This window comes from Heliangelus exortis, chromosome 9, assembly GCF_036169615.1.
Source record: "Heliangelus exortis chromosome 9, bHelExo1.hap1, whole genome shotgun sequence".
Taxonomy (NCBI): Eukaryota; Metazoa; Chordata; class Aves; order Apodiformes; family Trochilidae; genus Heliangelus; species Heliangelus exortis.
In genome coordinates this window covers 1,557,624-1,578,836 of record NC_092430.1, presented here as the reverse complement: position 1 = coordinate 1,578,836, position 21,213 = coordinate 1,557,624, and the positions used below count along the sequence as shown (strand labels likewise).

General features: G+C 50.1%; 2 protein-coding genes and 1 long non-coding RNA gene across 5 annotated transcripts in view; 2 read left to right on the top strand and 1 right to left on the bottom strand.

Annotated features, from left to right (window-relative positions):
* Nucleotides 1-70, bottom strand: part of LOC139800065 (transient receptor potential cation channel subfamily M member 2-like) — a 2,097-nt gene extending 2,027 nt beyond the window's left edge. The window contains exon 1 of the mRNA XM_071752756.1: nucleotides 5-70. Coding sequence (XP_071608857.1) covers nucleotides 5-70 — 66 coding nt within the window. The remainder of the gene's footprint in view (nucleotides 1-4) is intronic.
* A 608-nt stretch (nucleotides 71-678) lies between these two features.
* Nucleotides 679-8,715, top strand: LOC139799563 (uncharacterized). 2 transcript variants are annotated; one of them, XR_011727353.1, is made up of 6 exons: nucleotides 679-799; nucleotides 1,796-1,931; nucleotides 2,060-2,121; nucleotides 2,982-5,636; nucleotides 8,521-8,545; nucleotides 8,617-8,715. It is a non-coding gene; the product is annotated as an uncharacterized lncRNA (long non-coding RNA). The 2 variants fall into 2 exon arrangements; XR_011727352.1 differs by lacking the exons at nucleotides 8,521-8,545; nucleotides 8,617-8,715 and adding an exon at nucleotides 7,432-7,462 and having other exon boundaries at nucleotides 2,982-5,588.
* A 1,284-nt stretch (nucleotides 8,716-9,999) lies between these two features.
* D2HGDH (D-2-hydroxyglutarate dehydrogenase) lies at nucleotides 10,000-20,418 on the top strand. Of its 2 annotated transcripts, XM_071751584.1 has the most exons (10): nucleotides 10,000-10,163; nucleotides 10,348-10,685; nucleotides 11,263-11,320; nucleotides 12,170-12,309; nucleotides 13,743-13,936; nucleotides 15,008-15,176; nucleotides 17,078-17,221; nucleotides 17,592-17,734; nucleotides 18,490-18,655; nucleotides 20,006-20,418. In XM_071751584.1, the coding sequence occupies exons 1-10, from the start codon at nucleotides 10,015-10,017 to the stop codon at nucleotides 20,263-20,265; spliced, it is 1,761 nt and encodes a 586-aa protein (XP_071607685.1). In that variant the 5' UTR covers nucleotides 10,000-10,014; the 3' UTR covers nucleotides 20,266-20,418. The 2 variants fall into 2 exon arrangements, with proteins under 2 accessions (XP_071607685.1, XP_071607686.1); XM_071751585.1 differs by lacking the exon at nucleotides 10,000-10,163 and having other exon boundaries at nucleotides 10,425-10,741.
* The last annotated feature ends 795 nt before the right edge of the window (nucleotides 20,419-21,213 follow it).

Below are 21,213 nucleotides of genomic sequence, written 5' to 3'. Positions count from 1 at the left end.
TCACCTCACCCACTGCCTCTGCTTGCCAGGTGGCCCTGAGGTGGCCAGCAGTTTCTGGAGTAGTAGCCATGAAAAAACTGAAGTGATCTTGCAGCTCTTTAACAGCTTCAGGCTTTGTCACTGAGTGAGTTCTGAGGTCTTTTTGAGGAGAGGTTGGTCTGCTTTCCTCCCTTTGCCAGAACTTGGATCCTCAACAAGCTGAGAACAGCAGAAAAAATGAATTAAAGGAAGGTTTGTGCTGAAAGTCTTGTTTTGAATGCAGAGAATTTTGAGTATCAGCACAGCTTTGTGCCTTTGGACTGAGGGGTTCAAGGAGAAGGTCAGGGGGTGTGGAGACAAGTTACCTTAGTTACTGAGTAATCAATGAGCTGGCTGAGTGCTTAAGGATATCCTAAGGTTTAAAAAACAAGGCAAAAAAACCCAGCAACACATCTAATCACACGTGAAGCTGTTTTTATTTTGTGCAGTGGTGTGGACAGACACTGCTGCAGGAATTCAGTTGCCAAAGCTGCAAACACAGCACTTGGTGCTTGCCAGTTTGGTGTATAAATGTGTTTCTGACCCAGCATTCCTGTTCAGTCACATAGGAAGGAAGGATTTCAAATCAAGGAATGCTTCAAATCAAGGAATGCTTCAGAAGAAAACCAGAGGGGGATGTTTCAGGTATTCAGATAAACTGAGGTGATGAGGGCTTTTCCTTTACAGAGGGACGGAGCCAGAAAGACAAAAGAGGCTCTCGTGGCCGAGGCAGGAGAACATCTGAAGAAGACACACCAAAGAAAAAGAAACTCAAAGGAGGGTAAGGCATGTCCAGGTCACAGCTCCCTGGGCTTGATACTTCCTGAATTTTTCCAGGAAATTCCAGGAATTTCCAGGAGCTCATGTTACCCCGGACTCATCTCCGGACGCCAAGCAGCGTTCTGGGCTTACTCCTTTTCATGAGTGTCCTGCTCAGGACAAATTAGCTCTGTTAATTACCTCCTTGGCTGGCACGTGGAGACTCTGTGTGTCCTGAGTGCCCTCTGACTGGAAGGACAAGAGCAAAGTCTCCATTGCTGTTGGCAAGCTGGGAGAAAATAGCTTTGATTTTTGTCATGGGGCTATTTTTAACACTCGCTCGTGGTCTTGACTGTGGAAAGGAACAGTTGTCCACCAGGGCCACAACTGGGGTTGTACTGTTGTTCCAGACATCCTGGGAGAATTCTGGGGGTTGTTTTCAAGCAGTCATGTCTGAAATAATCTTGAATTTTCCTTCCCCCTTTTTTTTTTTTTTTTTTGTGAGGCAAGGAAAAAATCTGTCATATGATTTGTATCAGAGGGGCCCTGGTAATTCTCATTTTCTTATTAGCTAAGGGGAGGGGCAGAAAATAAAGAGTAAATAAAAGTATCCATTGGGTGTTACACATGTAAACTCAGTACATTCCAGTGGGAGCAAGGGGGTTTGCTTGTGTATGACAAGGAGAAAAGAATATATGTATCAAAAATTATGGGAGGGGGAAAAAAAAAATCAGATTTTTCTGTCTGCAGGCAGCAGTGTTCTGTCTGTTAATATTGTCACTGTCATAGCACCTGCAAGTCCTCACCTCAAGCCTCTACAGCCAGACCTATGCTTTGTGTTAGATCAATTACCTTAAATGATCTTAAATAGTGGATCATGGGTGGCAATGTAACCCAAACTCTGAAGCAGGGTCAGCAGGCAGGGGCAGGGTGGGATTTTTGTTTTTCAGGGTGGGATTTTGACCTGGGGAAACGTGGTGTTGCCTGCAGCTGACCAATGCTCTCTCCTTGTCCCCAGGTCTGAGTTTGCTGACACCATCTTGTCAGTGCATCCCTCAGATGTCCTGGACATGCCAGTGGACCCCAACGAGCCCACCTACTGCTTGTGCCACCAGGTGTCCTATGGAGAAATGATTGGCTGTGACAACCCAGATGTGAGCATGGGAGAGGCTTTATTTTGGGCTGTGAAGTCTGGGGAGGGGGTGTTGCAGGTCCTGCAGACTGGAGGGGACTTTGGTGAGAGCCAAAGCAACTCTGTGGGGTTTTTATTCCTGTTTTGCAGTGCCCAATTGAGTGGTTCCACTTTGCTTGTGTAGACCTCACCACCAAACCAAAAGGGAAATGGTAAGTACAGCAGTGTGCAGCTTTCTGCTGTATTTTAGGCTGCAACCTGTCTCCCCAGGAATGAAAGAGTGAGAATTCAAACCCTGCTGTGACCCTTCTTGCCTGAGGAGCTTTCCTCTCGTGGTGTGGGGTTGTGTCTGGGTGAAGGTGGAAGGTACAAGGGGAATCTTCTTCCTGCAAACTGCTTCTGTGGGAGCCTTCACTGCTGGGGATTCTGGGGGCAGCAGGAAAACACCTGGGTGCAGCAAAATTGCTGTTCAGGAGCAAGTTTTGATCTGAGGCTTGTGTGGAGATGGCTGTGTTACAGAATACACCTCCTGTGTTCTGGTGGCTGTGGCTAAAACTGAGAAGAGACTTTTTTTTTTTTTTTTTTTTTTTTTTTTTCTGTCACTTCTGGAAGCAAAGCTTGAAGGCTGCTCAAGGTTTTGCTTCAGTGCTCGTGCTGGAAAGAATCAGAGGGCTTGTTCTGTACTTGGTTTCTCTTGCTCCCAGCTGATTTAACAAGGTGCCTGCCAGAAACCAGGGAACCACTGGAGGGAGAGGAGGGGCTGAACTGCAGGAGGAGATCCCTTCTCCTCTGCCTGTAGAGGGAAGTGTTGTGGCAGAAAACTGAAGGAGTTCCCTGGAATGGAATAACTTGGGGGTGACTGAGGTGCAGTGGATCAGAGCTGGAAGTGCTGCCTCTCACTTCTGCTCACCTGCACTGGCACACTGCCTGTCCCCTTTGCACAACTGGTGCACAACAGTGGGCTGCTTTAAAGCCACTCTCCCCACTCCTTTTCCAAGTAACAAAAAGAGCTCCTGGTCTATGTGTTTTGTCACCTTTGGGAGCTAATTGCTGCCTCTCTTTTTCTCCATAGGTTTTGTCCACGTTGTGTTCAGGAAAGAAAGAAAAAGAAGTAAGGAGGCATCTTCAGAGGCAAGAAGAATTTAATATATTCCTTCCTTCACGTGGCAATATTATTTTTGATTATTTTTTTTTATTATTATTTCTTAACTACTCTCCTTTTTCTGGTATGATATTTAATTGTCCAGTGGCCAGTTGTAATCACTGTTCTTTCTTGAAGAAAATGAGTTTGGGAGGGCAGGACTTCACCACAGGGATTTTATTTATGTTGCACTTGCACAGCACTGAGGTGGATGTTATGATGAAGTGCTAGGGCAGGCAGTGGCTGTAGTCTCTGCTAGGTTTTGGGAGTCTGTACAACGTGTCAGGAGAGGGAAATAACCTGCAGCTTCAGCATCCAGGTGGTTTGAGCATGGAGCTTGGCCTGGCAGAGCAGGAATTGTCCCTGATGCACCCTGCATGGAAGGGGTGGCTGCAGTGTGCAGGTGTGGAGTTCTGTGGTGCAGTTTTGCAGGACAGAAGGGAACAGGGAAGCTGCTGAACTGTCTCCAGTGTCTCCAAGCCAAGCACTGTGCTCAGTTTTGATAGGGCAGGGCTCAGAGAGAGGAGATCAAATCCTCTCTTTGGGGGAATTTTTTTTCTGTCCACCTTTGCACTGCCTTCGTTTGACTTGATCTTGCCTCTGTTCACATGAACCTTAACAGAAGCAAACCCTCTTTGGTTTTTTTTCACCTCCTTCTAGAAAAGGTTTGTCTCTTGGGGGAGGGAAAAAACAGCAAAGGAATTGTCCTGCAGTCTTTGTTAATCACAGTCACACTGAGTGTTGTGTCTCCTGGCTGTTCCCATTTCTCTGAAGATCCTCTAAGTGCATTACTGTGAAGCTGAAACCTACAGTATTCTTGTAGAGATAGAAGGTTGGATTTATTCATAAAATAAGATGAAGGCCTAATTATATATATATATATTTTTTTTGTTGTTGTTATTTTTGTTTGCTTGCTTGTTTTTCTGTGTGGCACCTGGGGAAATGGGGAAAAGCAGCTTTTCTGCTGGTTGCAGGGTGTGTGTGAGTTGCTGTGCTGGTGAGGTAAAGCTGCAAGGTGGCTGTGCAATAGTTTGTCAAGTGTTCAGAGCTGTGCTGCTGAGGGCATCTGCTCAACAGCTGGAGTCTTGTAAAATTGCTTCTTTTCTCTTGTGGTGGGGGAACATTTCCAGGTTCTTGACTTCTTTAAGTTGCCTTTCAATTGTGAATGTGAATCCTTGCTGCCATCACTGCACTGCACCAGGGGGGGAAATCAGGAGCAGGAAAACAAAATTCTGCTTTTCTCCTTCACCTGAGATAATGGGTGGTAAAGGAATCCAAGCTCTGAAGCAGGGTCAGCAGGTTTTAGGGCAGAGACTTGGTTTTTTTTGATCTTGGAAAGGTGGTATTGCCTGCAAGCTGAGGGAGGAGCAGAGACAACTTCTCTGCATCCGTGGATCCTCCTGTGCTGCAGAGTTCACCTGCCCACAAATCAACTCTTTTGGGGAAAGGTGGTTGTGTTTTGGGGGGGAGGATGAAAACCTCCTGTCCTTGCAGCAGCTGGGACCAGGCTTCCTGAGCTCTGCTGGCTGGGATCATCCCTGCTCCAGTGCAGGAGCTCTTGGGATGGACTTTTGGAAAAGCAGAAGGAAACTTCAGATGAGTTTTTCTTCTGAATAAACAGTGCAGAAGACAAAAGCACCAAAGTGTCAGATTTTGGCACAAAAGAAAAATGTTGGTTTGTGGGGTTTTTTTCCTTTCCCCCCTTTACACTGACCTTGTTGGGTGTTTTGCAATGTGTGTAGAATGCAGCTCTTGCAAGTTTTGCTTCCCACTTTGCTCTCCTGGGCTTTGTAGGTGCTTCAGGTATGTCAAGGCTGATGTAAATGAAACCTCTTGACACTGAGACAGCTTTTCTGTGAACGTTTTGATTTGCTGCATCTGCCATGTGGAAAAAAAAACCAAAAAAAAACCTGTCTGCAGGGTCCTGTCCTGTGTCACTCTGCATCTTGTCACATGAAGTTCCCACGGTTGTGTTTGCAAGCTCATTTTTGCCACTTTACTGCCACCTGGAGAGCACAGATCAAAAGCAAATTGCTGGAGGGAAGAGGGAGGAGGAAAAGCACAGTCACAGAAACTCAAACCTGGTCAGCCCTCTATTTCTTTCTGCCTTTTTTTTTTTTTTTGAGACAAATCCTGGCACCTGGTGAGCCAGCCTGTAACTGGGTAAGACCTGTCCCTCACCCACCTGCTCCACCAGAGTGATGCAGGAGCCTTGCTGTGGCCTGAAAAGTAGTTTGGATGCCATCCTGGGTTTTATTCCCCCCTCCATCAGTGCTGCATGCAATTTTTGTCTTGTTGGTTGGTTGGTTGTGTGGTGGTGGTGGTTGTTTCCTTCTGTTTTTCCCAAGGCTTTGAGTAGCAGTGGTACCACCACAGAGCAAGCACTGGATCTGGAACAGTTCCACAGTCCCACCACACCTCTTCTTGCTGGGAACAAAGGATTTGCCTTGATGGAGCTGTGCAGGATTTGATTTTTCCCTGGTGGAGCTGTGCAGGATTTATCCTGATGGAGCTGTGCAGGATTTATCCTGATGGAGTGTGCAGGATTTATCCTGATGGAGTGTGCAGGATTTATCCTGATGGAGGGTGCAGGATTTATCCTGATGGAGGGTGCAGGATTTATCCTGATGGAGTGTGCAGGATTTTCCCTGATGGAGTGTGCAGGATTTATCCTGATGGAGTGTGCAGGATTTATCCTGATGGAGTGTGCAGGATTTATCCTGATGGAGGGGTGCAGGATTTATCCTGATGGAGCTGTGCAGGATTTTCCCTGATGGAGCTGTGCAGGATTTTCCCTGATGGAGTGTGCAGGATTTTCCCTGATGGAGTGTGCAGGATTTATCCTGATGGAGTGTGCAGGATTTATCCTGATGGAGTGTGCAGGATTTTCCCTGATGGAGCTGTGCAGGATTTATCCTGATGGAGGGGTGCAGGATTTATCCTGATGGAGCTGTGCAGGATTTATCCTGATGAAGTGTGCAGGATTTATCCTGATGGAGTGTGCAGGATTTATCCTGATGGAGTGTGCAGGATTTATCCTGATGGAGTGTGCAGGATTTATCCTGATGGAGTGTGCAGGATTTATCCTGATGGAGTGTGCAGGATTTATCCTGATGGAGTGTGCAGGATTTATCCTGATGGAGCTGTGCAGGATTTATCCTGATGGAGTGTGCAGGATTTTCCCTGATGGAGCTGTGCAGGATTTATCCTGATGGAGTGTGCAGGATTTTCCCTGATGGAGCTGTGCAGGATTTTCCCTGATGGAGTGTGCAGGATTTATCCTGATGGAGTGTGCAGGATTTATCCTGATGGAGGGTGCAGGATTTATCCTGATGGAGGGTGCAGGATTTATCCTGATGGAGGGTGCAGGATTTATCCTGATGGAGGGTGCAGGATTTATCCTGATGGAGCTGTGCAGGATTTATCCTGATGGAGGGTGCAGGATTTATCCTGATGGAGGGTGCAGGATTTATCCTGATGGAGTGTGTAGGATTTTCCCTGATGGAGCTGTGCAGGATTTATCCTGATGGAGTGTGCAGGATTTATCCTGATGGAGTGTGCAGGATTTATCCTGATGGAGTGTGCAGGATTTATCCTGATGGAGTGTGCAGGATTTTCCCTGATGGAGTGTGCAGGATTTATCCTGATGGAGTGTGCAGGATTTATCCTGATGGAGCTGTGCAGGATTTATCCTGATGGAGTGTGCAGGATTTATCCTGATGGAGTGTGCAGGATTTATCCTGATGGAGTGTGCAGGATTTATCCTGATGGAGGGTGCAGGATTTATCCTGATGGAGTGTGCAGGATTTTCCCTGATGGAGTGTGCAGGATTTATCCTGATGGAGTGTGCAGGATTTATCCTGATGGAGGGTGCAGGATTTATCCTGATGGAGGGTGCAGGATTTATCCTGATGGAGGGTGCAGGATTTATCCTGATGGAGCTGTGCAGGATTTATCCTGATGGAGGGTGCAGGATTTATCCTGATGGAGCTGTGCAGGATTTATCCTGATGGAGTGTGCAGGATTTATCCTGATGGAGCTGTGCAGGATTTATCCTGATGGAGCTGTGCAGGATTTATCCTGATGGAGTGTGCAGGATTTATCCTGATGGAGGGGTGCAGGATTTATCCTGATGGAGTGTGCAGGATTTATCCTGATGGAGGGTGCAGGATTTATCCTGATGGAGTGTGCAGGATTTATCCTGATGGAGTGTGCAGGATTTATCCTGATGGAGGGGTGCAGGATTTATCCTGATGGAGGGTGCAGGATTTATCCTGATGGAGTGTGCAGGATTTATCCTGATGGAGCTGTGCAGGATTTTCCCTGATGGAGCTGTGCAGGATTTATCCTGATGGAGTGTGCAGGATTTATCCTGATGGAGTGTGCAGGGTTTATCCTGATGGAGGGGTGCAGGATTTTCCCTGATGGAGTGTGCAGGGTTTATCCTGATGGAGTGTGCAGGATTTATCCTGAGGGAGCTGTGCAGGATTTATCCTGATGGAGTGTGCAGGATTTATCCTGATGGAGTGTGCAGGATTTATCCTGATGGAGTGTGCAGGATTTTCCCTGATGGAGTGTGCAGGATTTATCCTGATGGAGTGTGCAGGATTTATCCTGATGGAGCTGTGCAGGATTTATCCTGATGGAGTGTGCAGGATTTATCCTGATGGAGTGTGCAGGATTTATCCTGATGGAGGGTGCAGGATTTATCCTGATGGAGGGTGCAGGATTTATCCTGATGGAGTGTGCAGGATTTTCCCTGATGGAGTGTGCAGGATTTATCCTGATGGAGTGTGCAGGATTTATCCTGATGGAGTGTGCAGGATTTTCCCTGATGGAGCTGTGCAGGATTTTCCCTGATGGAGTGTGCAGGATTTTCCCTGATGGAGTGTGCAGGATTTATCCTGATGGAGTGTGCAGGATTTATCCTGATGGAGTGTGCAGGATTTTCCCTGATGGAGTGTGCAGGATTTTCCCTGATGGAGTGTGCAGGATTTATCCTGATGGAGTGTGCAGGATTTATCCTGATGGAGGGGTGCAGGATTTATCCTGATGGAGCTGTGCAGGATTTATCCTGATGGAGCTGTGCAGGATTTATCCTGATGGAGGGTGCAGGATTTATCCTGATGGAGTGTGCAGGATTTATCCTGATGGAGTGTGCAGGATTTATCCTGATGGAGTGTGCAGGATTTATCCTGATGGAGGGTGCAGGATTTATCCTGATGGAGTGTGCAGGATTTTCCCTGATGGAGTGTGCAGGATTTTCCCTGATGGAGTGTGCAGGATTTATCCTGATGGAGCTGTGCAGGATTTTCCCTGATGGAGTGTGCAGGATTTATCCTGATGGAGTGTGCAGGATTTTCCCTGATGGAGCTGTGCAGGATTTATCCTGATGGAGTGTGCAGGATTTATCCTGATGGAGGGTGCAGGATTTATCCTGATGGAGTGTGCAGGATTTATCCTGATGGAGTGTGCAGGGTTTATCCTGATGGAGTGTGCAGGATTTTCCCTGATGGAGTGTGCAGGATTTATCCTGATGGAGTGTGCAGGATTTATCCTGATGGAGGGTGCAGGATTTATCCTGATGGAGCTGTGCAGGATTTATCCTGATGGAGCTGTGCAGGATTTATCCTGATGGAGCTGTGCAGGATTTATCCTGATGGAGTGTGCAGGATTTTCCCTGATGGAGTGTGCAGGATTTATCCTGATGGAGGGTGCAGGATTTATCCTGATGGAGTGTGCAGGATTTTCCCTGATGGAGTGTGCAGGATTTATCCTGATGGAGTGTGCAGGATTTTTCCCTGAGGGAGGTGTACAGAATTTGGAGGTGTACAGAATTTATCCTGATAGAGTGTGCAGGGTTTATCCTGATGGAGGGTGCAGGATTTATCCTGATGGAGTGTGCAGGATTTTCCCTGATGGAGTGTGCAGGATTTATCCTGATGGAGCTGTGCAGGATTTATCCTGATGGAGTGTGCAGGATTTTCCCTGATGGAGTGTGCAGGATTTATCCTGATGGAGTGTGCAGGATTTATCCTGATGGAGTGTGCAGGATTTATCCTGATGGAGGGTGCAGGATTTATCCTGATGGAGTGTGCAGGATTTATCCTGATGGAGTGTGCAGGGTTTATCCTGATGGAGGGTGCAGGATTTATCCTGATGGAGGGGTGCAGCCTGGCTCTGGCCACCCCAGCCCTGAGGTGACCCTGGGTGAGGAGCACCTCTGTCTGGGGCTCAGCAGGGCAGAGCTTTTCCCAGTTTAACCAGTAAGCAAGCTGCAGGAGGGGGGATTGCTGGGCAGGGAGCTGAGGTGCTGTGACATCTCTGGGGACCAGCACGGGGGCTCTGAGCATCCCTTGGCCCTCACACCAGGGCTTGCAGACATTTTAAAATACACCTTGTAGACAGAAATACCAGTGCCCTTTTTCTTTTTTTTTGTTTCGTTTTGTGTTTCCTGACTAAAGGATTTAAATCTTTTCTCTGGAATGTTGAATGTATGTTGTGAAAAAAGGCCTTTCCTGGAGAAGGGTGACCAGGGCTGTGAGAGACCTTAAGGAATGTTCCACTAAAGATTGTCAAACCCCCACAGAGCCTGGGGGCTCCGGCTTTGCTGCAGCTCAGCCCAACCGCAGGGGAAGCGACTTGAACACCGTTGTTTCTATTTTTAAAAGGAATTATTGTTAGATCTGTGTTCCCTTTGTAAATGGAAGAGAATATGAAGCTTTCTATTAAAAAAAAAAAAAAAAAAAAAAGGAATGTAAAGCAAAGGAAAAAAAAATGTGTATCTGTATTTTTGGATCATGTTCTAGATTATGGATATATTGTTATAAATAAAATATTTTTGAGAACAAAGCGGAGCCCGAGTGTGAGGTGGTGGAGGGCGAGGGCTGCGGCCTCCCGCCGCCAGGGGGCGCTGCTTCCCGCCGAGCCGAGCGCGGGCCCTCTCTAGCCGCCGGGGGGCGGGATGTGTCTCACTGGTCCCGGTACCGGCTGTTGCGGGGTTTGGGTTCGGTACCGTGTTACCGTGGTACCACCGCCTTGCCCCGGCACAGCCCCCTGCCTCCCGGACCTAGCAGCGGGACGCCTTGGTCCCCAGACACCTTCCTCAGAGGGGTGCGTGAGGCCCCGGCCTGAGGCGCTGTGAGGGGAGCTGACGGGGATTCCCCCCCCTCCTCCCCTCGCCTCAGAGCCCGGGGCGCTGTCCCCGCTTCCCTCAGCCCGGAGAGAGCCGGACCTCCCTCCTCAGAGCCCGGGGGGCTCGCAGCTGAGCCAGCCTTCTGTTTTCCAGGCTTTCCAGGTGTGTTCCCATGGGTTTTCCCTCCGCCTCCCGGTGCGGCGCTGCCTGGAGGCGCTGGGCGCCGCTGAGGGGCTGGCAGAGGAGGCAGCGGGCATGGCGGAGCGGGAGCTGCGGCCCGGGGCCCGAGGAGCCGCCGGGGGTACCCAGAGGAGTTTGCGGGGTGGCCGCAGCCCAGGAGGTGACGCTGACCGGGCAGCGGTACGGGGTGCGGCGGGCGCCCTTCTCCCCGCTCTCAGACACCGATGTCGCCTTCTTCGAGCGCCTCATGCCCGGCCGGGCCGTGACGGACCCCGAGGAGCTCAAACCCTTTAACGTGGACTGGCTGAAATCCCTCCGAGGTGAGTCAGCTGCTGGGGTTTGCCCTGAAGCCTCCTCTCCCCTTCCTTCGCTTCAGGTATGAAAAGTCTGCCGAAGGAAGATTTCATCTCTGTTGATTGTGGAACGTGGCTTTGCAGACTGGCCAAAACGAGCTTTCCTCATAGAAGATGTTTCCTCGTTAATTACCTAATTTCTGGTACCTTTTCTGGCTTTCCTTAAGAAAAAAAAAAAAAAAAAAAAAAAAAAAAGAGAGAGAGAGATCTAGGCTTTGCTCACTTATTAATTTTTCCCTGATGCAGTTCATGAAGTGTGGGCTGAACCTCAGAAAACAGCTGTTGTGAATCCTCTGTTACTTGGAGAAGATAAAACATTTCCCATTGCCCCTGCTGGCAGCCAAGTCTGCATGTCCAGGCATAGCTTTCATAAGCTTTTATAGTTTTATAGAAAATGTTTAAGCAATTTTAAAAGTGCTTAAAACGCCTCTGCCTCACAGTGGAGGGAGTGTTGCTCCTTCAGGCATCGGGCTGTACCTCCTTTCTCTCTCTGGCCTCTGCAGAACCCCCAGCTTGCCTTGAGAGTCTCTTGCTTTGGTTGCAGGCTGCAGCAAGCTGATGTTGAAGCCACAGACAACAGCAGAGGTGTCTCAGGTTCTCAGGTAGTGTCCCCTTTCTCTGCTTGTGGTGAAGAAACTTGGGTTTGTTCTGGGAGGGGAGCTTTCAGATGTTCAGGCACTGGTTGCTGTAGCATTGGGGTTGCTGAAGCTCTTTTCTTCTTGACTGCTGGGCTGGCAGCTGACAGGAGGAAAGTTTTCCAGCAGTAATGCTCATTTTTTTTCCAGGCAGAAAGGGAATGCCCCTTGGGCCTTGTGTTTTTGAGGCTCTCTCCCTGGCCTGGAGTAGAAGCTAAGGCTGAATGTTTGTTTTACAAAATAAAATTCTTCTTTCTTTACATGTCCTTACAAAAGGCAAAGTGGGCAGCAGCAGAGTTTTTGGATCAAAGTTGATGGCTTTGAGTAAAAGGGTCTGAAAAGGGCACAGTGTGAAGGAGAGAAATGGAGGGAGGTGACCCCAGTGCTGGTGACTGCTCTGCTCTGCTGAACTGCCCAGTTCAGACACTGTGCCAGTGCTCAGGAGAAGCACTTGTGCTGAAGATCCTGGAGGCTCCAGGATCAAGAAGGTTTGGACAGAATCAGGGGGTTTGAGGAGCTCCTGTGTTGCAGTAAGAGCCCTTCCCTGGCTCGGGGTGTTTGGGTGGCCCCAGCAGGGCTGACTCGGGAGCCAGAAGCTGCACAGCTCTGCTCTGAGCCCAGCAAAGCCAGGGCTCCTGGCCTGCTCTGTGGCCTTGTGCCAGCTCTTGTGCAAGAACTTCTGTGGGTGTGCAGAGGAGGTGCTGTGCCAGGGCTCTGGAGCAGCTGAGGAGTAGGTGCAGGTGCTCCCTGGAGGTGAAACTCTCCTGGGTTATGGCCCTGGGATGCCCCAGACTTGAGAAAGCCTTTTCCTTCCAGGTACTGCCATGAGAGGAACCTGGCAGTGACCCCCCAGGGGGGTAACACAGGCCTGGTTGGGGGCAGCATCCCTGTCTTTGATGAGATCATCCTCTCCACTGCTCTCATGAACAGGATCATCAGCTTTGACAAGGTCTCTGGTAAATGTCCTGGGGTTCAGGCCCCTGGCCCTAAAGCAGCCCTGTCCTGGGAGCTGAGAGCTGTGGGAGTAGCAGAGCTTGAGTCCAGCAGCACCACGAGGAGGGGCAGAGATTTGTTGCCCTCTTAGCACTGCTGTAACCCTGTAGGCTGCAGCAGCAGCAGATGTCAAAATACAGGCAGTGAGAGAAAGGGGAAAGAAGATAGAAGACAAACATGAAGGAGGTTGGAGCCAGGGGGGGTTGGGCTCTTTTCCCAGGCAACTCTCAGCAAGACAAGAGGGCACAAGAGGTCTCAAGTTGTGCCAGGGGAGGTTTAGGTTGGACATGAGAAAGAATTTCTTTCTGGAGAGGGTGATCAGCCATTGGAATGGGCTGCCCAGGGAAGGGGTGGATTCTCCATCCCTGGAGACATTTCAAAAGAGCCTGGATGTGGCACTCACTTTGGCCTGGCTCAGGAACAGCGTGGCCAGCAGGTCCAGGGAAGGGATTCTGCCCCTGTGCTCAGCCCTGGGGAGGCCACAGCTTGAGTCCTGTGTCCAGTTCTGGGCCCCTCAGCTCAGGAAGGAGATTGAGGTGCTGGAGCAGGTCCAGAGAAGAGCAAGGAGGCTGGGAAGGGATCCAGCACAAGTCCTGTGAGGAAGGGCTGAGGGAGCTGGGGGTGTTGAGGCTGGAGAAGAGGAGGCTCAGGGGAGACCTCATCACTCTCTCCAACTCCCTGAAAGGAGGTTGGAGCCAGGGGGGGGTTGGGCTCTTTTCCCAGGCAACTCTCAGCAAGACAAGAGGGCACAAGAGGTCTCAAGTTGTGCCAGGGGAGGTTTAGGTTGGACATTAGAAAGAATTTCTTTCTGGAGAGGGTGCTCAGCCATTGGAATGGGCTGCCCAGGGAAGGGGTGGATTCTCCATCCCTGGAGCTATTTCAAAAGAGCCTGGATGTGGCACTCAGTGCCATGGGCTGGGAACCACGGGGGGAGTGGAGCAAGGGTTGGACTTGATGAGCTCTGAGGTCCCTTCCAACCCAGCCAGTTCTAGGATTCTGTGATCCTCTGACCTGTTCCTACATTACACGGGACACCCAGCAGGAGGAGCAGAATGACAGTGTAGAAGAGGCACCTGGTGACTACACCAGCAGAAGGAAGTGGGGGATGGGGAGAACCAGGAGGTTGTTTGGATGTGGGGAGTCAGGGACCAGGTTCCTCAAACAGAGAGGGGGAACTACAGGCAGAGATGTGCTCCGTGTCCCTCTGGTGTGGCAGCTCAGGTCAGGGGTGAGCAGATGCTGAAGCAGTGGCAAAGCCCCAAAGCTGGAGGGGGGGTGGGACAGTGCAGAGGCCACTCGTGTGCTCACACCCAGTCCCGGGGGGGTGGGACATCTCCAGCTACTCCTCCTGCTGCTCGAGGAGGCACCAGCTTGCAGCAGGACGTTTTCCTTTCAGGAATCCTGGTGTGCCAAGCTGGCTGCGTCCTGGAGAAGCTCAGTGAGGCCCTGGAGCAGCAGGGCTTTGTCATGCCCCTCGACCTGGGGGCAAAAGGCAGCTGCCACATCGGGGGCAACGTGGCCACCAACGCCGGGGGCCTGCGGCTCCTCAGATACGGCTCTCTGCGGGGCACAGTGCTGGGCCTGGAAGTGGTAAGCACCCTGCCACTGCCTCCGTGCTTCAGACTCAGCTGCTCCCTCTGCTGCCAGCCCACACCCAGCCTCCCCGCGATGCAGCCAGGTTGTTCTCCAGGCTCCCACTCTTTGATTTTTCCTAGGGTGGCTCTTTTGAGAAGGGCCAACGAGTGTCTTTGTGCATGTAGCAGCTGTTACTGCTGCCTCAGCTTCCACCTCTGCCTTGCTAACAGAAGCCACGTGAGGTGGTTTTCTAACCTTGAGAAGTGAGGGAGAGATTTGGTGGTCCCAGGCTACCTGTGTGTGGTTGGTTGCTCTCTGGACTGCTAGGTCTCTCAGCTCTCTGCCAAGTTCATCCCATGGTGTTCTCTTCTAGGGGCTGCTTGCTCAGGTTCTGATAGAGCTGCCCACTTTGGGGTTTTTCTGGCTGCTGGCTTGCTGTTCCTCAGCCTGCTTCTGCCCTTGCAGGCCTGTGTCTGTCTGTAAAGACTGGGATTCTAAAAGATGCCAGGGCTTGGGAGCAGAGAGCTCTTAAGGAAATAGGTTGGGTATGTAACAAAAGCCTGGGTTTGGAGTTTTGTTTTGTGGACCTGGAAAGGAGAGCTTCTGTCTTCCAGGCCAGCTCCTCCAGTATCAGAAGAACCTTTAATAACATCTCTTAGAGACATTCATCCTGATCCAAGGCTGGAGGGATGGGGGGCTTGCTTCATTCCTGTTAACTGTGTTCACTCTTTTAAAGTGCTCCTTGTTTCTGTTCCATAATGGGAGCTCGGGTGGCCAGCCTTCTCCATGCCTGGGAAGAAAAGCAGAGCAAACTTGAATCTTCCAGTATTACTGCTCCTGCTTGAAAACTGCTAAAAAACCAAAAAAAAAAAAAAAAAAAAAAAAAGCAGAGAACTCTGGGGGAAGGCTCTGGTAGGCTGTAGAGAGGAGGGAGGGGGAGCTGGGAATGGAGGAACCATGAGAAGAGCGTGGGAAGAGGCTGCAGGCTGGTGCAAGGCTCCAGGCTGGTGGCACCTTGCTGTCACCCTGTTATCAGAGGGGGTGAGGGCAGCAGATGTCCCCTTTGGTGTGCTCTGTGTCCCCCAGGTGCTGGCTGATGGCTCAGCTCTGGACTGCCTGACATCTCTGCGCAAGGACAACACCGGCTACGACCTCAAGCAGCTCTTCATTGGCTCTGAGGGAACCCTGGGAGTTATCACTGCTGTCTCCATCCTCTGTCCGCAGAAACCTAGGGCTGTCAACGTGGCATTCCTAGGTAGGAGTCCATAGGAATGATTTCACACCTGGATTCAGAGGGGGAGGGAGGGAATGAACTGGAATGGAAAGGAGAAAGCACTGCTGTCACACCCCCTGGGTGGGTGCAGCACTCTCACCTCTCACAAAGTCACCACAGCTCCCCAGAGGTGGGGGACAACAAAATATCACAGCCAGGGAGTGGGCACAGGGAGGTCCCAACCCAGGGAGATTGGGACTGGACCCCCTTGCTTTCTAAACTCCCTCAGAGAGGAGCCTGGGTGCAGCTGGGCACAATCCTCCTCCTCCTCTAATTAACCTCTTTTAACGACCCATTCGGTGAGACTGAGTTCAGGAACTCTCTGTGTGGTACTCAGGAGTAAGGTTCTTACCCAGGGGGGTTGTGTAAAAACACAGCTTTTAAGTAAAGTGAGTAAGATTGTAAAGCATGTGAGATTACAACTGGCAGAATTATAAAGGATGGTAGTTTCTAAGCAATGGGTTACAATTTAGCAAAACTTAAGGAATTGGTCAAAAGAACAGTTACAACTAAGAAAACTTCACAAAGCAAGGGCAGTAAAACTTCAAGTTAGAAACTGTGTTACCCTCCTGTGCCCAGATAAGGTCAGAAACAGAAACACAGGGAGGGAGCTGAAGATAAAGAAGAGACAGGGAAGATCTCACCAGCTTGGATCCAGTGATGATCTGGGTAGGAAGTTCAGGTCCTTGGATGCTGGGCTCACATCCAGCATTTCCAATCTGCCTCTTTGATGCCCCCTGACCCCACCATTTCAGGGGGTTTTTGGCATATCTTGCACAGCCAGGTGTTCCCTTGGGCCCCTCCAGGTGGGAGGACACAGCAATAACCCTGATTTCTGTGGCTTTCCCCGGGGCACACACCAGGTGTCCCTCTGCCTCTGCAGGGTGCAGCTCTCCTGCCCCTGTCCCTCATGGAATAAGGACAGTGTCCTGCCTGCCAGGGTGGCATCAGACAGAGCTCCCCTTGCCAGGGCCCTGGTTATCAGGGGGTCACCCAAATGAGGGTCTCTCCTGGGGAGAACAGAGTCCAGAGGGCTCCTGGATGAGGCCAGCAGTGTCCACTTTGTCAGGGAGGCTGTTCTGAGACAATCCCCCCATTCTTTGGGGGATTCTGCCCCTGACCAGGCTGGGGTTGGGTGTTGAGATGTCTGTGGAGGTTTTTGTACCTGGGGTGGAAATGCAGGCAGAGTGTGTGGCAGGACAGGCTGCTCTGCCAAGGCAAGGGAGAGCCAGGAGCTCAGCAGGGTGAAGTCACTGCCAGACCTGCTCTGACACTGCCCAGAGGAGGTAAGTCTGGTGCTGGTGGCCAGTGGTCACTGGGTGAGTCCAAACTCATGAGGCAAGTCTGAGAAGTCAGCCCTGCAGGCCAAGTTCCTGCCTTGCCAGGCACCCCTGCTTAAAAACTGCTTCTGAGCCTGCTTTTTAGCAGAGCTGTTTGTGGGGAGCCTTCACTGAGATTGTTGGGGTTTTTTTTTTCTCAAAAACCTCTAAGGCCAGCAGTGACTTCTCAGACAGCTTTGCTTGGCTCAGGTGTGGCCTTGAGAGCAGGGAGCTAAACTCACAGGAGGGGGTGAGAAGATTCCAAGCACCTGAGGAATATGTGCAGTGAATCCCAGAGCTTGCCTGGACTCTCACAGTGGCCTTTAAATTTCTCTTCTTGATTTGGTGAGAAGTGAGGGTGAGGCAGAGTTTTGGTATGAACTGTCCTGAGAGTGTTGAACCATTACTCAAAGCATGACAAGAGCTGCTGATCTGGACAGCAGTTCACAGCTTCTGGAGCAGGGAAAGATGACTTTGGAGCCTCAGAGACTTCTTAAAACTCTTTACAAGGTTTAGGGGGGGGTGCTTTTGTTCCTGATTGTTTTGTTTTTTTTCTCTCTGAAGGGTGTCAGAGTTTTGCTAAGGTTCTGGAAACATTTACAACGTGCAGAGCCATGCTGGGAGAGATCTTGTCTGCCTATGAGTTCATGGATGAGAAGTGCATGGAACTGGTTGAGAAACATCTCAAGTTGTCCAACCCAGTGACAGGTACAGGTGTCCTGTGTGCTGCAGAAAGAGGCATTGTGCTGCCTGGGGATTTTTAGCCTAATTGTGAGAGTGTGGGCATCCCTCATCATTTTTGTGTTCAATTCCAAACACATTTGGTGGAAACCCCTTAAAGATAAGATTTTTTACTTCTGCTCATTCCCACAAAGCTACAGATTTTCTGAAAAGTGGTGGTGAGATAAGGGACAGAGCATGGGTGTGAAGTGCCCTACTGCCACCTGGCACCAGAGCCCCTGGGCAGTACAGCAACCTCATAGAATGTTCCAAGCTTGGGTAAAGCTCCAGAACCTGCACTAAATTCCTGTGCTTTTACCCCAGAGCACCTGCTTATTCTCTTCTCCCTCACTTTCAGGCAGTCCCTTTTATGTTTTAATTGAAACTTCAGGCTCCAATTCCACCCATGATGAAGAAAAATTGAACAACTTCCTGGTACAGGCTATGGCTTCTGGCTTGGTCACTGATGGGACTGTGGCAACAGATGATAAGAAAATAAAGGCAAGTCATGATTTCCTCCTGTGCAAAGCTCTTTGACAGGATTCTCTACTTGGATTTGTGGTTTTAATTGGGAAATGTTCAGCCTGACATTTGGGTCTCTGGGAGCTTATTGGGCAGATTGAGTAAGAACAGTGAGAGGGAATGCCACTGCTGACTCCTGAAGGAAAAACTGAAAACGTGGGGTTTCAGTGGGTGCTTCCCCTTTCAGAAACACCAGAATAATGACTTCCATCTTGCAGCAGCTGCTGGGGGAGGAGCAGAAGCTGAGTTGTCAGGAGTGAGCAGTAGGCTCAGTGTGACAGAGCCACAGAGTGCTGTCCTGGAGAACCAGGTGGACACCCAGTGTCCTGGGGAGAAGGAGAGGGATTTGTCTCTACCCTGTGAACAAAGAACCATGTTTCTTCCAGCCCCAGTTCCCAAACCAGCTGTTGCAGTCCAGTAGAGGAGGCACATCCCCATTCCTTGGGAATCCCAAGGGGGGTTTGGGGAGAACACCAGAGGCTGTTTTTTTCCCTCTGGAATACTCTCAAGCTTGAAGAGCTGGTGGTATCACTTCACTGTACAACCCTGCCAAGAGAGCACTGTTACTGACTCCCAAAAGGCAGAGGATATCAAGAGAAATCAGAAGCTGGTGTCAAATGCAAACAATCAAGGCTTTTCTTTTGATTTTTTTTTTTCTTCCTCTCCGTGCCACAAAGCATGGAACCCAAGAGGTACTTGGCTTATTTGTGTTTCTTTCCCCTCTGGCTGCTCAGACACTGTGGAGCCTGCGGGAGAGGATCACAGAAGCCCTCACCCACGATGGCTGTGTCTACAAATATGACATTTCTCTCCCTGTGGGGAAGCTCTATGAGCTGGTGACAGACATGAGGGCTCGGCTGGGCCAGAGTGCCAAGAACGTGGTGGGCTATGGCCACTTGGGTGAGTAGGGGTGCTGGGGAAGGAGCTGATGGCTCTCTTGTGCTCTAGGTTTTGCTGTGCAGCTTGCTAGTAGTTTTAAAGGGGCTTTTTTTATGTTATTAGGAAGCACAGACTGAATAGCTGAGAGCTGTCAGAAGAGGAGGATGCATAAGGATCTCAGAGTTTGAATTTCATTGCCTTCAACCTCTGTTCCTTACAGTCAGGGCAGGTTGCTAGTCAGACAGCCACTGAGCTGGTCATTTGTATCTTCTGGCTCTGTGCTTTCTGTTTAAGTGTTGTTTAATTGGGCCATCAATGTGATTAATGCACACATTTGGTAGATAAGCATTTTCTTGTCCAAAGTGATGAGTCAGACTGGAAATCAGTCATGTCTGAGCCATTAACCCTCCAAAAGAGAGTGACACAAGTAGTGCCCAGAAAAGGCAGAACATTTTTCAGAGTGCTTTGAAACTAACTTGATGTCACCTACAGGCAAATCAGCAGCTTAGCAGAGCTGTTCTGTAAAAGCAAAACAAAAAAAAAACAACCAAACAACCCAGAACACTCTTCAGCAGGCTTGGTTTGAGATGTTTTAAAAGACATGAAAAGACATGGAAACTCTGCCTCACCCTCACTTCTCACCAAATCAAGAAGGCAGCTCAGAAGAGAAATTTAAAGGCCACTGTGAGAGTCCAGGCAAGCTCTGGGATTCACTGCACATATTCCTCAGGTGCTTGGAATCTTGGAAAGTCTAACAGGGGTTGCCTCTGGCAGTTCTTGGTGCTGAGGATTAAGCTGTGTGCTGGGAGGGTTTGCTGGGAAGAGGTTCCAGAGTGAGAATGTGCAAGTTGTGTTTATCTCTGTGTGCTGAACACCACCAACTATGTGCTTTTAATCAAGCACCCTCACACACAAGTGGCAAAAGGAGAAAATGTTCTGCTTGCTTTGTTTGTCTTGTCACCGTGCCAAAGTGCTTCTGGAACATCCCATAAACTTAGGAAGGGGAGAGAAAGTGGCCAAGGGCTGTGTTAAAATCCAGTGGTCATTGTGAAATGGGTGGGAAGAGAAGTGAGCCCACGATTAATGCAGCACAGTTGTTTGAATTCTGAAATGACAGCAGTGGGAATTTGAAAGCAGGTTAACTCAGAAGACTTTTTCAAGTATTGCAGTGAAAGGATGGAAAAACCAAGCATTCTGCTTTAATTACTTATGCATGGGGAGGCTGGTGTTTGTAGAAGGACAGTGAACTCCTCCTTTTTCACCGAGTTTGGGGACTAACAAAGGCACCACTGTGTGTGTCCAGTAATGAGCCTGTGTTGCAGGGCCACTAAGCTCCTCTTACCCAGCCACCTCTGCAATGTTTTCTTGCAGGAGATGGAAACCTGCACTTGAACATCACAGCAGAGTCCTACAGCCATTCCCTGCTGGCTGCCATCGAGCCCTTTGTCTACCAGTGGACTGCAAGACACAAAGGCAGCATCAGTGCAGAGCACGGGCTGGGCTTCAAGAAGAAGCAGTTCCTTGAGTACAGCAAGCCCAGGGAGGCTGTTGTCCTGATGCAACGTTTCAAAGCCATGTTTGACCCCAAAGGGATCCTCAATCCCTACAAGGTGCTGCCCTCCAGCTCCTGACAGCAGCCCCTGCCACGAGGCCAGCAGAGCCTGTCACACGTGGGTGGCATCTCCAGATGGGTAACTGCACCTCAGCCATGGCCACGTGGGATGCTCCTTGGTTCATCTCCTTAGGGTGACCAAACAAGTAAAGGAGTGGTGTTCCTCTCTGCAGGGGTGTCTTGCTCTTTCTGAAGGAGAACACGTTCCCAGTTGTGACCCTGGGGCTTTCCTGCTTAACCTGAACACTGAACCCAAACGTGCAGATAGTCTGTGGATGTTCCACCCCTTCTTCCCCTTAGCTTGCTCTGATTTATTGCTGAAGTGACACCAGCCAGAGGAGGCATTTTGTGAGGTGCCCTCTCTGGCCAGGGACATTTCTGTGAGGATGAGGGATGTTGGGACATGTCTTTTGTGCCTGTTGGAGTCACTGATTATTGTGGAATGATTTTTTTCAACGTTGGATCTTGCTCGATCCTCCCTTGTCTCTGTTTCCTCGTTTTCAGAACCTTTTTAAGGAAAGACTTTAGTAAGGCTTCTGATCCTGTTCCTCACAGCATTCTCCTGGACACGTTGCCCAGCTGTGAGGCGAGCAGGCTGATAGATAGGACTTCAGGTGAAGGACTGCCTGAAGGGCAGAGCTCAGAGGGCTGTAGAGAAGGGGCTAGGTCTGGCAGGAGAGCTGTTACCAGCAGAGTTCCTTCCTAGGACCAGTGCAGTTCAGTGTTTTTATCAGTGATCTGAATGCAGGACTGGAATGCACCATCAAGTGTGCTGATGGTATCAAACTGGGAGGTGCTGTTGACTCCTGAGAGAGGTTTGGAGCACAAGGCTTGTGAGGAGCAGCTGAGGGCCCTGGGGGTGCTGATCCTGGAGCAGAGGAGGCTCAGGGGAGACCTTGTGGCTCTCTGCAACCCCCTGAGAGGAGGTTGGAGCCAGGGGGGGTCGGGCTCTGCTCCCAAGGAGCAA